The sequence below is a fragment of the Eucalyptus grandis genome, chromosome 7 (assembly GCF_016545825.1).
Source record: "Eucalyptus grandis isolate ANBG69807.140 chromosome 7, ASM1654582v1, whole genome shotgun sequence".
Taxonomy (NCBI): Eukaryota; Viridiplantae; Streptophyta; class Magnoliopsida; order Myrtales; family Myrtaceae; genus Eucalyptus; species Eucalyptus grandis.
Genome location: NC_052618.1, coordinates 31,672,943 through 31,686,762, shown reverse-complemented (window position 1 = coordinate 31,686,762; position 13,820 = coordinate 31,672,943). Strand labels below are relative to the sequence as shown.

General features: G+C 37.7%; 3 protein-coding genes across 5 annotated transcripts; 1 reads left to right on the top strand and 2 right to left on the bottom strand.

The window, feature by feature from the left end:
* Positions 1–2,136: 2,136 nt before the first annotated feature.
* Positions 2,137–3,154, top strand: LOC104454948 (adenylate isopentenyltransferase 5, chloroplastic). The gene has a single exon (XM_010069819.3). It carries the CDS (start codon positions 2,137–2,139, stop codon positions 3,046–3,048), a length of 912 nt encoding a protein of 303 aa, XP_010068121.2. The 3' UTR covers positions 3,049–3,154.
* Positions 3,155–5,940: 2,786 nt separating this feature from the next.
* On the bottom strand, positions 5,941–12,656 carry LOC104453497 (probable 1-acyl-sn-glycerol-3-phosphate acyltransferase 5). 3 transcript variants are annotated; one of them, XM_039317139.1, is made up of 5 exons: positions 12,538–12,655; positions 11,696–11,894; positions 9,593–10,203; positions 7,354–7,484; positions 5,941–6,747 (listed from the first exon to the last, which is right to left on the bottom strand). In XM_039317139.1, exons 3-5 carry the CDS (start codon positions 10,162–10,164, stop codon positions 6,302–6,304), a joined length of 1,149 nt encoding a protein of 382 aa, XP_039173073.1. In that variant the 5' UTR covers positions 10,165–10,203; positions 11,696–11,894; positions 12,538–12,655; the 3' UTR covers positions 5,941–6,301. The 3 variants fall into 3 exon arrangements, with proteins under 3 accessions (XP_039173073.1, XP_039173072.1, XP_039173074.1); XM_039317138.1 differs by lacking the exon at positions 11,696–11,894 and having other exon boundaries at positions 12,538–12,656; XM_039317140.1 differs by lacking the exon at positions 11,696–11,894 and having other exon boundaries at positions 9,593–10,296; positions 12,538–12,629.
* LOC104452653 (transcription termination factor MTEF1, chloroplastic) lies at positions 10,485–11,689 on the bottom strand. Its single transcript, XM_018859650.2, has one exon. It carries the CDS (start codon positions 11,561–11,563, stop codon positions 10,715–10,717), a length of 849 nt encoding a protein of 282 aa, XP_018715195.1. The 5' UTR covers positions 11,564–11,689; the 3' UTR covers positions 10,485–10,714.
* Positions 12,657–13,820: the final 1,164 nt, after the last annotated feature.

Below are 13,820 nucleotides of genomic sequence, written 5' to 3'. Positions count from 1 at the left end.
TACCTTTTACCAAAAATAAATAAATCTAATTATATGATTTTGTACTCTAATGTCTAGCCATAAGAGAAAAGCAATCAACTTTTGAAAAAAATTCAATGAAGGCAATATGGGGCCCATTTTTTGTGTATCTAGAAATGATAATCAAATGTTTAAGTTGCTTATCTTGTTAATAATTACCATAACAAACTATTCTCTGAGCTAATTAAGCACATGTTTAAATTTTTGGGACTATTTAAATTTTTGATGATTCTTTTCCAAAGAAACACCCATTTTCCTTTTTGTGGAACAAATGTTTTATTAGCATCTACTCATGCAATTTTATACTATTAGGCTATGTTTGACAGTTGGGATAAAATTCAGCATATAATAAAATTTATCCTATCCTACATTTGATGCTTACTCAATATAGGATAAAGATGGATATAAAGAACAAAATCCCATTAGGAAGGTAGGATAAAGGCAAATAGGATACATAATATCCATAGAAGGAAATTTTCTTCTCTAATAATAAATTTCTTAAATTAACAAATTAAAATGATTTTTCAATATAAATAATATTTGAATTCTAATATAAGAAATTCAAAATAACAAAAAATAAAAATTTAATTTTTAATTTAATCTTATTTTATTGTATATTCGAATTTTATTTTATCTTATAATATAAATTTAATATATAAATATATTTATTACATATTTTAGGTGTTTAGTATTTTAGGTATATTAGTACAATTTTCTATTAATAAAATTTTATTAGAGAATGAGGGAAGGGGAAGAAAGAAATAAAATATAAATTAATTAAAATAGAGAGGAAAATAACATAAAAAAATAAATAAAAATAAAGTAGACAAGAGTGTTGTGATAGATTTTTACTATCTGCATTTGCAAAATTTGTGATGCATATAGGTGTTTATATCAAATAATATATATAATATGATGTGAATACATTCAATTTGATTATTATAATTACCAAATAATGAATAAGATATAACAAAATCCCATGAATTTAATATGAAATCATATATAGTCTTGTTTTGGCTAGAAATCTAGATGGCTAAATTTGAATATAGCATTCCTCCCCAAAAGAGAAAGGAAATCAGCTTTGAATAACCAGGAAAGAAATATATTACCTTTTTCTAAACCTTCCATATTGAACAAGCCCCTCTATGGTGTCTATAAGACATGTTATATATCAAGACCTAACCTCATTGTCTCTCGCTTATGAAGGTCTCATTTCAGTGCAATTGTTAGGACAAGGGAGTCGTGTTCTTGTTTTATTTCTTTAATTTTTATTTGTTTTCCATTTTCTCAATCTGTTCACAGGGCTTGTGGCAATGGAACAGTAATGGATCAGTGACTTATTCATTGACGGAGACAGATCTTTTATGTTATTGTATGTTAAGCTCTTCACTGAGGTTTGGTTTTTTTTTCTCCCCATTTCTTAGTCATGCATTGACACTCTAAAGAGCATGACTTAGTATTCTTATGATTCCGAGAGTCCTTCGAAATTCGGAAGACGAAACTGTATGTATCAAACAAAAGGAGAAAATTGCATGTTTCACAAAAATATAAGGGGATAGAGTTGATGAGATTTCCACGTAATTTTTCTTGATCTAATAGTTCTCTGCTTTTTTTTTCCTTTCTTTTTTATGAAAATTGAAAATGTTACAATCTATTCACTGCAATTTGTGTTCTTTTGCAGTATCTATCACTTCCTTCACTTGTACTATCAGGTATTGTATTTCCGCTTTATCCCTTGTTCTCATTCGTGCGCAGTGAGGACAAACCGGGAGAGAACCTTATTTATTCTTTTTTCTTGACAAAGTCGTGTTATATATATTGCTATAACCATATTTTGTGTCTTGAGAGTAGCTGTGTATCCATCTATTAGGTTTATGTGGGATGGTCTTCCAATTTTGTTACCGAAAACATACTACAAAATTAAGAAGGACAATTCTCTGTGTGAAAATTAAAGAAGTTGATGGAGTTTCTAGCCAATAACCCATGATAAAGACATTAGAATTGGAAATGTGAATTCCGCATTCTTTTCGTTTCTTTATGTACGCTTGATATTTTCAATCAACAATTTATGACTGCCTAATTTCTTTCTCTTTTATTTGAACTCTTTACATAGAAGTCATGAAGTCCACCCATGAAGCTCCAAAGTTGAACAAGCCCAAGGTTGTGTTTATCATGGGAGCAACAGGAACCGGAAAATCCAAGCTCTCAATCGACCTCGCGGTCCATTATCAAACCGAGGTCATCAATTCCGACAAAATCCAAGTGTACAAGGGGCTCGACGTCGTCACCAACAAGGTCACCGACCTCGAGTGTCGAGGCGTGCCACACCACCTCTTAGGAGTGATCGACGACCCCGACGTTGACTTCTCGGTGCATGATTTTTGTCGCGACGCGTTGACCGCCATCAATCAGATAACGCAACGTGGGCGTGCCGCAATCGTTGCCGGGGGATCGAACTCCTTCATTGAGGTGCTCGTGGAGGATCCGACGTATAATTTCAAGTCCATTTACGACTGCTGTTTCATCTGGCTGGATGTGTCGCCGCCCGTCCTGAACGAGCGCGTGTCGAAACGGGTGGACGAGATGGTTGCTGCGGGCCTGATAGACGAGGTGCGAGGAGTGTTCGTCCCGCAACCCGACTACTCACGTGGCATTCGCCGTGCGATTGGAGTCCCGGAGATGGACCGTTTCCTGAGAGCCGAGAACCGTCTGATCGATGACGAGAAGCCGAAGGAGGTGTTGCTCGATGAGGCTATCAACGAGATCAAGGTCAACACCTTCAAGTTAACCTGTCGACAAGTGGAGAAGATCCGGATGCTTAGGGAAGAGCGCGGGTGGAACATACGCCGCATCGATGCGACCGGGGTTTTCGAGAGTCCAGGGGCGGCAGATGTTGAGAAGGCGTGGCGGAGTCTGGTGCTGGAACCAAGCCTGGCCATGGTAGGAGATTTCCTCAAGGGCCATGAGAAATCATTCAGTCCGCCGAATCAATTTCCTGCGACCTTGCCTCAAGTTCCCGTGGAAATGTAGGCGACTAACGAGAGAGTGATACAATTTTTCTCGTGGCTGTCATGTTGTCTGTCGTTATGTTTTGAAATTCTGTCTCTCTATTTCCCAACTTTTATCCATGTTAAAGGCCTATTATGTGTCTCGGAATGCATCACAGATCTTTGGAAATCTTACTTACGTATCAACCTTATTTTGCACTAGAAGTAAAGTTTGGAAGGTTTCGGAGTAATCTATCTCGAGAGACCAAATCAAAAGCTAGATCCGCTCTTCGGTTAACTAAAGGGGGCTAACTTCTCTCGGGTGATTAGGCCATTTATTTGACTCGTTTAATGCTTAAAAACGATGTTTTGCGGCGAAAATTGGTGCCGTGAAGACAATTGATAGAGAGATCATAGAGTAATGCTGTAAAAAGTAAGAAATGAGTTCATGTCAATGGCCCTAAATTATCCATTAATTGGAGAATCTACTTCCCATTAGAATAAGAGAATATTCCAAATAAAGACTTGAAGTGCTATCATTTTCTTAAATAAGGTCCTCAGAATATCGCCTCAAATAAAAACTTGAAGTGCCGTCATTTTCTCGCGTATATGCCTAAAGTGAATTTTATTTCAAAGAATCGCTTAAATTATTATGTTAATATCAAAAAAGGCCTGACTTTAGCAATTGATTGAGGGCATTTCCATCATTTACTTTCTTTTTTTATTTAATTTTCTTTCCTTTTTTCGTTCTTTTTTTCTTTTTCTACTATTTATTTCCAAAAAAGACAAAAGGAAAAAAAATAAAAAAAAAAGGTATAAATTTAAAAAATAAATACAGCCCACCCCATGTATAAAAAAATTATTCGTTGTTTCCTTTTTTTGGATTTTTTTCCTTTTTGAGTTTTTGTGGAAAAAAAGAAAAAAAAGGAAAGAATTTTTTTTTGAAAAAAAAAAAGTAAATGAAGAAAATGGCCTCAATTAATTGATGAGGTCAAGTCCTTTGAGTGCGACATGACACTTTAAGATCTTATTTGAAATAAAGTTCACTTCATGAGCTTATTTGAGAAAATAAAAGTATTTTAAACTCTTATTTGAAGTAATGTTCATCTCGTGCCCTTATTTTGAAAACATGAGAGTATTTCAAATTTTTATTTGAATTTTTTCAAAGGATACTGAAGAAGATAACTACAAAGGAAGATATTTAAGGAGTGTAGCCTCTTTATCTACTTATATTTTCACTTGATGGTTTGATCAGGTATTTCGGGAGGCAAAGCAACTGGTGTTATGGACTTATCTCAATTATGATTACAATGTAGACAGAGTAGACATTGAATATGAGTGAAGGAGTGGATGAATTCGTTTTCCTCATCAAATGAATAAAAATAAAAAATTGAATTGCATAACTTTGAAATTCTTGAATGTTTATCTGCACATTCTAAATTTTGTTAATCTAGGGACACATACATGAAGAGTCCAATGCCGAAAGACCATGGAACAATCTATAAATATCATGAACCGGTTAAGGCTTTTAATCTGTGCAGGTAGAAAAGTTTGCCCACAACTTTGAGTTGAAAATTTGTGGTCCCTCAACCAATTATACCAACACTGGGGATGGCATTCTGAAATTTGAAAATAGGGGTTAACACAATTGCGCTCATTATACCTTCTAAGGATGATGATGAATGCCTAGAAATGAAAATTGAGAGAATGAGCAAGGGCTAATTTCTTTCCGCCATCATTTTCTAAAATCTGGAGGTGGGAAAGGCGGTAGCGACAGCGGGGATGTTTGTCGCTGAGGCGGTTTTCCCGGTGGCGATCGTGGTCGTGCCTTGAACTGCTTCTGTCTTTGCTACGGCCGCCACCGCCTGAGCCATTGCTCTAGGAGAAGGTGGATTTTCATGAAGGTTTGAAGGAAAAAGAGGGGTCGCTTGTGTTTATATTCTCCATTGAAGCTTAGAGAGAGAGGATCGATCGATTGATCCTTTGACCCTGATCTTCTTCAAATTGAAGAAGAACATGAAGAGAAAGTGCAAATTGCAACGGGAAAAGAAGGGGGGATGCCACTTTTTCCCCAAATTGACAAATTGAGGCCAAATTAAGATATAAAGCAAATCGAGCACCGGAATCATGTTCTTCACACCGTGACTCTAGACCAGAGGATGATTATTGATGTCCTTGATCCTGAGCCCTAATCTGTGAAGAAAATGAATTCGCTCCTTCCTACCTTGATTGTGACCGAAAGCCCCAGCCTGTCGAGCTCGTCGGGGACAATCCCAATCTTGCAAAGGAACTTGTAAACCCTTGCACGATTCTCCATCCTCTCCCTCTTCATTTCCGCCAAGCTGGGATGACTGTACAAAGGACAAGGAGTCCCTATCCATCTGGCCCATCAAACCCTTTTCGACCTCACTATGGTCACATCGTTCGACGCAGACAATGAATTTTGCTCCCTTTGTAGAGTCACTATACGAAAGTAATGACATTTTTTATGTACTTTTTCCCTTATTGATACCGAGGCTTGAAGTACGATCTTATCAAAGTCTACCGTGCTACGACATGTTCCAAAAAGACTCATCAAAACTGGATGAAATGAGACACGTTTGATAGTCAAGGATGGTCGGTCTTACAATCATCGACGTTTCCCTCCTAATGACAACCTTCCAGGGATGATACGTTACAAGGATAGCCGCTTCCCTCTTAATGACAACCTTGATGTTGCAAGGAAACTTCCCTTGTCTATTTAAAGTTTGGAGCTAAGATTAAATTCATGAGGCTAACTAAGAAGCATTAACAATCATGCGGAGATCATCTCAAAACCGATGGTAAAACTTTCCCTAGTTACACTGATAAATAGATAGAACTTTGCAGGTATTTTGACAATTGGAACTATAGGGTAGGATGGCAAGTTCTCAATATTCAAAGTATTAAGACCTTGTTTTAGACCTTATGGAAGTTCCGCTTGTTGATTAAACAAGTTCAGATGACTAATACAAAACTGAACTGTTACATAGAAATTGTAAGGTTCTTTAGCAGCAACTAGTAGCCACGACAGACAATACATAAAATGCTGCATAAACCAAATGAAAGACGAGACTGCAGAAACCCAGCAACACGAAATCATCCATGAGAGGAAAAATATCCAGCTAACATTTGTCATCCCTAAAAGAGTACTCCTCAAGAAAACTACTCGGTAAATCCAGACGTCTAGAGACAGAAGGATATAGAGTAAGACAGATTTCAACACTGTTGATATAAAATAATGGGGAAAGAAATTGGAGTTTCTGAATTAGTCCTGATCAATGCTTGGCACTGTTGCGAGTAATAACAGCTTTGCCATAGCCAGCAATTGGTTGTGGCCGAATGTTAAAATAGGTTGCAGATGCCAGATATGCACAAACGGAAGAAACATAAACTTTAAACCATATGGATGAGAAAAATGTGAGATAGGTACATGTGCAGGTCAAGAAGATAACCCCAATAGCATTCAGAAGGCACTTCACTGTCGAGAGTTCCTTTTCTGTTCCTGGATTGGGAAAATGGCCCTTAGAATGGAAGTCAGAGAGCAACTGGTCCTTGAAGTGGAATGTGTCCATCAGCCAAGAAGTGACTTCATTTTCGGACATTGGGATGTCATCAAGGTGGACACGTCGCACATGTACATGAACCTCTGCAGGGTCCACACCAAATGCATTGTCCATGAAAGATGGACAACGGTATTTGTAGCCAATGGTCACATCATAAACTGCCATAGGGGAAAGAAGCTTACTCAAGCTGGAAGAAACAGTAGACAGGACAACTTTGACAATTCATTTTCACTGAATTTCTAGTAAGAGTACTATTTTTCTTTCCCTAGAACAATATTTTCCGTACTCATTTCTTCTCACTTTAGCTCAAGATATAGGGACCGTGATTCACGAATTCTCCTTTTCAGTAGAAGAAAACAAGAAGATTTCATCCCCTATATCATTCTGGAAAGGTGAAGACTATAATTCATTTTTCTTATTTTCCATGAGATTAAAAATATTTTAAGAAACCACAAGACATACGATCTGATTTTTCACGTCAAATCTTGAAACAAGTGCTTATTAAGATATAGCTTCTCACGTTCCACATGGAAAAACTGATGAATTTGCTACAACATTAGAAAGTTTGACTTGGAGGTGTCGTGGTAAAAAGTGATAATTATTATCACCAAGCCATGAACACTTGCTTCCTATTTGCGACTACCAATTAGAATAGTACTATTTTATCAAATTATGTGGAACCTACAAGGTCCATATTGGATGCCTCACTTAGAAATATAAGACTGCCACTCCATCAGTCAAAGCAGATGCAAAAATAAGAGAACCTGAATCCAGAGATGCCCGCAACTCCTGCAAACATGCATAAAACCCCTTTGTCTTTGGAAGCAGCACATTTTTTAGGATTGGTAGGCCATTTTCAGCAGCATATTTTTGACTTCCTTCACACTTCTGCTCACTACAGTGAACATTTTAGGGTCAATCCACTAGGCAACTAAGGATACAGAAAAAAAAAAAAAAAAAAAAAAAAAAAAAAAAAAAAACAGAACAAAGTTCATCAATCTGTAGGCAGAATATAAAGATCCATTATCCTGATGAACAAAAAGACATCTTATCACAATTGTTGTAAGATAATTACGAAGCACAGATGATCCTAAGGAGCTAAATATCAATTTATATTAGGAGTCCTTTAAATCAATTGACGTTTTGAATATGACTGAACTTGGAACAGGATTATTGGGATTGTGAATGTAACCTTACTTTTAATCTCTTCAGATAAATGATATTTTTATCACAGGCCAAGAAAAAGGATAAAGTTCAATTAAACAATTCTTGAATACATTGTTAATATGGTTTACATGATTTAATTACTAGGTTTAATTGTTAAGTCTGAATATTAGTCACCTCTTAGCAGGCTTAGCGGAAGGATGTAGGGGTCAGTAACAGCAGATTGGCCACAAAGGAACTTATGGACCAATTTGACAGCCGATCCAATCATCTCATAGCCTATCAAGTTGTTTTGAGCACTATAAATTTGGGTAATAACAACATATAAAATGAAAAGAATTGGGACCTCCTCCATACATAAACCAGAGTGTTTTATAGAGAAGATACTCTTCTTTTTGATAGGTAAAAGATGGGGCACCAAGGATTGCGAACCCCCTTGGTGCTTGGTTACGAGATAAAGCATCTACAATGTCAATCAAAGCATTTGCATGCACAAATTCCCACTATACCAAAAAATGTATTATTTTCAGCCAATCATCAATAATTACCAAAAGATGCAATTCTCTCCTGGCTCTCTTCTTATATTCTTTCAAAATCAACAAGAGAACCAGAATGAGGGATAGGAGATATCCATCTTTCTTAATGCGAGGCAAATGGGGGCCCTGCAAGCCCATAATTTATGCTCAGTAGATCCTTTGATCCTATAACCCAAGTTAGCCTGAGGCCACCCAAAATAATCTGCCCAAGGACAATCAAGAGAAGATGTCTCACCATCTTCTATTTTAACAGGCTGCAAGAAAATTTTACAGATAAAGTTCCATCTTTACAACTATTTCAACACAAATAATCAGCAAAATCGAGAGAAATCTTTCAATCATACTGAAAATCAGAAAACACTAGCATAAGTTTCAAGTTCTTAGTCTTGGGCTTGTCTCGAAAAATCAACTTCCCAAGTGATTCTCCCATAACTGGACAGATACCATTCAAACACAAGGTCCACCTTGTTCCCAGCAATACTAAAAGGTCCAGGAAACGACAGGAAACGATCTTTGGGAGACATTTTCCTACACCAAGTGTCAAGCCAAAAGTTTGTCCTTTTCCCATTTCCCCCTTTTGAAGATGTATGAAGAAGAAACTCACTTCGCTTGTCTCTAATCTGCCTCCCGACACTGATACCATGAGTTGCTCTTCTAGTTTCTAGAAATCCAATCAATTTCTTTCAAAAAAATTTTGCAACCAATTTCTTCCAAGATGATCATTTTCAACATTGAAGATGCTAATAGTATGAGTTCATGAAAGTCTCTATGGGTATGGTTCCTCTCACTCTCCTAATCACCTGCTTAGGTCTCCATTTGCAAGCTCGTTTGAACAAGCATATATGGATGCCTATTAGTTAGAAATTTAATGAGAGGTCTGGTTTCGGAAAAGATCATCTCTAAAGCGTGAAGACCAGTCCTTACTAAAAGTTCTCTCTCCAATCTCCTATTTATTTCATCACTTTTCTCCCTCCCCCATTAGGTTGCTCGAGAGTTGGAATCCATTCAAACAGTGATCATTATGCACATCCTATGAACATACTAATAGTGCTTCCCAAAGTCTTCAGACAGCATTTGTATAACAATTACCCATTTTTTAAGTAGTAGAGTTGAATCAATTAAATCTTCTTGGACAAGTACAAGGTCTCAAATTGCTACTCTCTCTCTCTCTCTCTCTCTCTCTCTCCCCCCCCCTCTTCTGAAGCAATCTCTTCTGAAGCAATTTAAAGATAAACATAGATGTGGAGATAATAAAGGTCAAATGAAGTACTCAGCATAATTAAAAAGTAAGAAGAGAAATTACGTGAAATCTGTGCCTTCAGGGAAAACAGCGAGCCAGAGGGGATCCCTAGGATCTTTAAATGTTTGAAGCATCCGATGCATAGATGATTCATCAATCTCCCACTTTCTCTCCACAGAGATGAACTCCAAAAGCTGAAATGACCAGCCAAATACTGGCAGCTTCATCAAGCTGCTCTTGAGAACATACTTTATGTAACCTATGCGCCCCTTCCGCAATGCAAGGTCCCACAAGTACATCCAGTCAACTTCTGTTCTATGGTTTGCAATGAGCAATACACGTTCCCTAGGAGGAACAGTCTCTCCACAAAAAATAACTTTCGTCTTGTTTATCTTCTCAAAGAGAAAAGGCCACAAAGCCAACCAGATGCCAAAAAAATATGATATGGCTTTTCTGCTATAATGTACGCTGAAAAATCTCAGAGGGACGGCAGTCAGAAAGCCAAGGTACACTAACATCATAAAAGCCGTTAAGAGCAGCACCGATAAGCATACAATTCCTCTAACCACCTTCGGCAGGGTTAAAGAAGCACGCCCTTTTCCATCAGCTGAAGTTGATGGCTCACAGGATTTCATTCTCTTTTGTATTCCGTCTCAATAACTTGATTGCATTACCTGTTCAATGTAACTGAGATTGGCCACTATGGATGCACTTAATGAAATGACAAATGAATATTGGAATTATGTCAGTGCACATGCCACACAGAGCTGTTGAAGGACAACATTGAACAGAATCAATAATATCTTACAATAAGTAATTGCATATAAAATCATATATGGGCAAGCTAGAAGAGAGATGCTCTGGAGTTGCATAGGCATAAGCAACACCGCCATTTACTAGAAGAAACAGTAAAACTGATGTACACTGATTTGATATCACCAGCCTTAGCGAAAAAGAAAACTAAAAATTGACAACTTCATTTATGCTCTGGAGGAAAATCTTATTGCAGAAACATCTGTTCCTTGTCCGTAAAGACAAAGTATCTTACACCTAACCATACATCCCAAATATGAAAGAAAGTACGGACTTCTCTAACTATTTGAGAACAAGTATCCATCACTTATTCCTATAGTAGAATACAAAGGTGGAAATTAAAGACACCAACAATTAACAATTATTTTTAATTCATTTCCACTTTGCATAAAATTTCTCATCACCCCATAGTAACATCCTATTCAATGGAATTTTAACATTTCTCCTTTTTAGATGCAAATGCCTCGGAGCTATCCTTTTCTCCAAACTAAATGCAAAATATTGTGGAAATTTCTTCAGTTCTTCCAAGTTCCTCTCCATATCCTCCACTAAATAATCATACTTGGGCCTCAAGTTGTTATCAATGCTGTAACCAAAGATGGATGGCAGTCGTGCACAGATTCTTGCTATTTCTTGATGTGTCAAGCCAATGCTCCTCAAAAACTTAACCTTCCCATGAAGCTTCTCCACCCGTGTGTTCAACAAATGTGCATTTAGAGTACTTGGAAAGTTAAGCCTCCCTATTCCCAGTTGCCTGAGATAATTAAGGGTAGGTTTTAAACAGTATTCAACGTCTGAAAATAGTATTTGAGGGCACTTGTTGATCAAACTACATGATTCTTGCGCTGAAGCCGATACTTCAACAGTGAGGAATTCAAAAACGGGTGCAATATCTGTAGGATCGAGTTCAGAAGCAAAGAGCCCCGGGCAAAGATAAGCAAGGCGTGGGAAGTCTGACTCCGAAAAGCCCTTGGATTTGAGAAAGTTCACAATGTTGAGGACTCGGTCAATGGTATCGGGTGAAGGTAGTTTTCGATGCCTGGACACAGGGTCTATTACACCAAGGGTCCTTAGATACCGAACATTTTCAACATGAGATGTACGAAATCTGAGGTAAAGTGGTTGGTATGGAGAGGAAGCTTTAGTACAGGCCTTAATAGTTTTGGAACAGGACGCAGAGAAGGCTGGTATTGCAGGGACGCACAGCGAGTGAAGCATCATTCTTGATAAAGTTTTGTACTTTCAGGAAATATAGCTAACTAGAACCGTTAGGTTCCTTTATTTTGCTAACAAGATATCAACAAGAATTCAGCCAACAATTTGTTTCCCCTGAAAACTGCCTTAAACTTTTACCACATCATAATGACATCTATTTGCTGTGTGGTCAACAATTCTGGAAGGGGAAGGGCAATGATGCTACACTACAGAGTGCACCAGAGGCTTGAAGTATTGATGCAATCCCAATAGTGGTAAGTTGGCCAATAGATGAATGGATTCACGTTCAAAGGTTGAAGTAGTCTTTAAGCCCGTCAACAATAGAAACCACAGATAACTGCTCAAGGACAACGACACAAAGAATTAAAAACTAGTTCTGTCATAATTTGCAAGCAAGCACAGCAGCAAATTCAACAGCATCAGAGAAACAGACAGCCATGTATGCACGAGTAAATGAAGCAAATAGCTTCTTCTTTTTTTCTTTTTTTTTCCACTGAACAAACAAGGAAACTAATCAAACCAAACTGAAGAAAACAATCACAAAACTGTTCAACAGATTGAATTCCCATCCAAACCCAAGTTAAACCGATTAAACACTTGATTTACGACAGCCATGCCCGTGTCGAATCCTCCAAATAACAACTATACTTAATCACAAGGACGGACAACGAACCTGTCCCCCCAGCTAACAACATATCCCGGTCACATTTATCATCTGAATTTCGCCTTCCTAAACCCGAAGAAACCCGAAAAACACTGCTAACGCACATCAACAAGACGAAATCGATCGACCCATCTAGCCCTTCGCAAGAACAAGCCTCTCAAGCCTCCCAAGCTCCGATTTTTCTTTCTGGGTTTCCCTTTTTAACCCCTTTTCTTCTCTGTAGGAGAACTTCCTAGGCAATCAAACGGGCCATTCGGGAACTGAATGAACGAGCGAGGAAGAGAGAGAACAATGAGATATTAGAGAGAGAATGTACCAGTGAGCTTGGAGGGTTCGGCAATGGAGGATTTCTCCGTGGGTTTCAGAGCTGATGACGAAAACAAGAGAGAGAGAGAGAGAGAGAGAGAGAGAGAGAGAGAGAGAGAGAGTCCTGTTTTTGACGAGAGAGATGAGGATCCACTGCTCCTGGATCTTGTTCACGAAAGAGGGCTTGGAAGTCCACGTAATTACGGATTCGGCCACGCCCATTGCCGGCCAGATAATTTCCATAGCCAAAGCTAGGGAACAAAAATAAAGTTGAAAATATCTCATGCCTAGATATCAAGCGATGCCGTGGGGCCCACATGCTGTGCCGGTCTAGGCATATATGCACATGTTCTTCGCGTGCATAATTTTCGATGAGATTATTATATATTTTTTCCGAATATATGTTGGGAGCTGATTGTACCAATCGTGTCGGAATTCGAATGTATCATCACTTGGTACTTGACTATGAGGATACTTTTTTAATCTCATTTAAAATTGAATCGAATAATAAGATCATTTCTCACGAAACAAGTTATGAAGGTCAATTAAAAAAAGGATAATTTAAAGGGAAAAAGCCACAAAATCCCAAATTTTTCCACTCGTTACACATTTACCTTATTAAAAGCATTTTCATCTTTTTTTTCTATTTTTCTTTTTTTTTTCTTTTTTTTTTTTTTATAAATTTTTTCTTCTTCTCTCTTGCCTCCGTCGGCCATGGTGGAAAAAAGCTGAACTTAGGCAAGGGCTGCCCTTAGTTGGGTCGGGCAAGGGCCATCCTTGCTAGATTTGCCAAGGGCACCCCCTCTTTGGTGTTGGGTGAGGATGGCCCTCACTAGATCTAGGAGGGCAACCCTTACCCTAGCTTGGGCTAGCTAGGGCCGCCCTCACTGGCATCGGGCGAGGGTAGCCTTTGGCTGGGTTGGGCAAGGGCCTCCTTCGTTGGTGTGGGGCAAGGTTACCCTCACCCAATGCCGACGAGGGCTGCTCAAAAGAAAAAGAAGAAATAAAGAAATAAAATAATAAAATAAAAGACAAAAATACCATATAATTTAGAATAAATGTTTCATCATGGATATAGATATAAGTTTTTTAGTTTAACATATAAATTTTAACATGTAATTTCATAAATTTTTAATTTGTTCAATATGATCTCTGAATTTTTTTATGTATATTTAATTTGGTTCCCCAAATATATGAAAGGTGTTCAACATTATTTTTTCATTAATCTAAATTAATGAATTTTACTTGTTTGGCTTCAACCCAATACGTTTGAACAGCGAACCACAAAAAAAT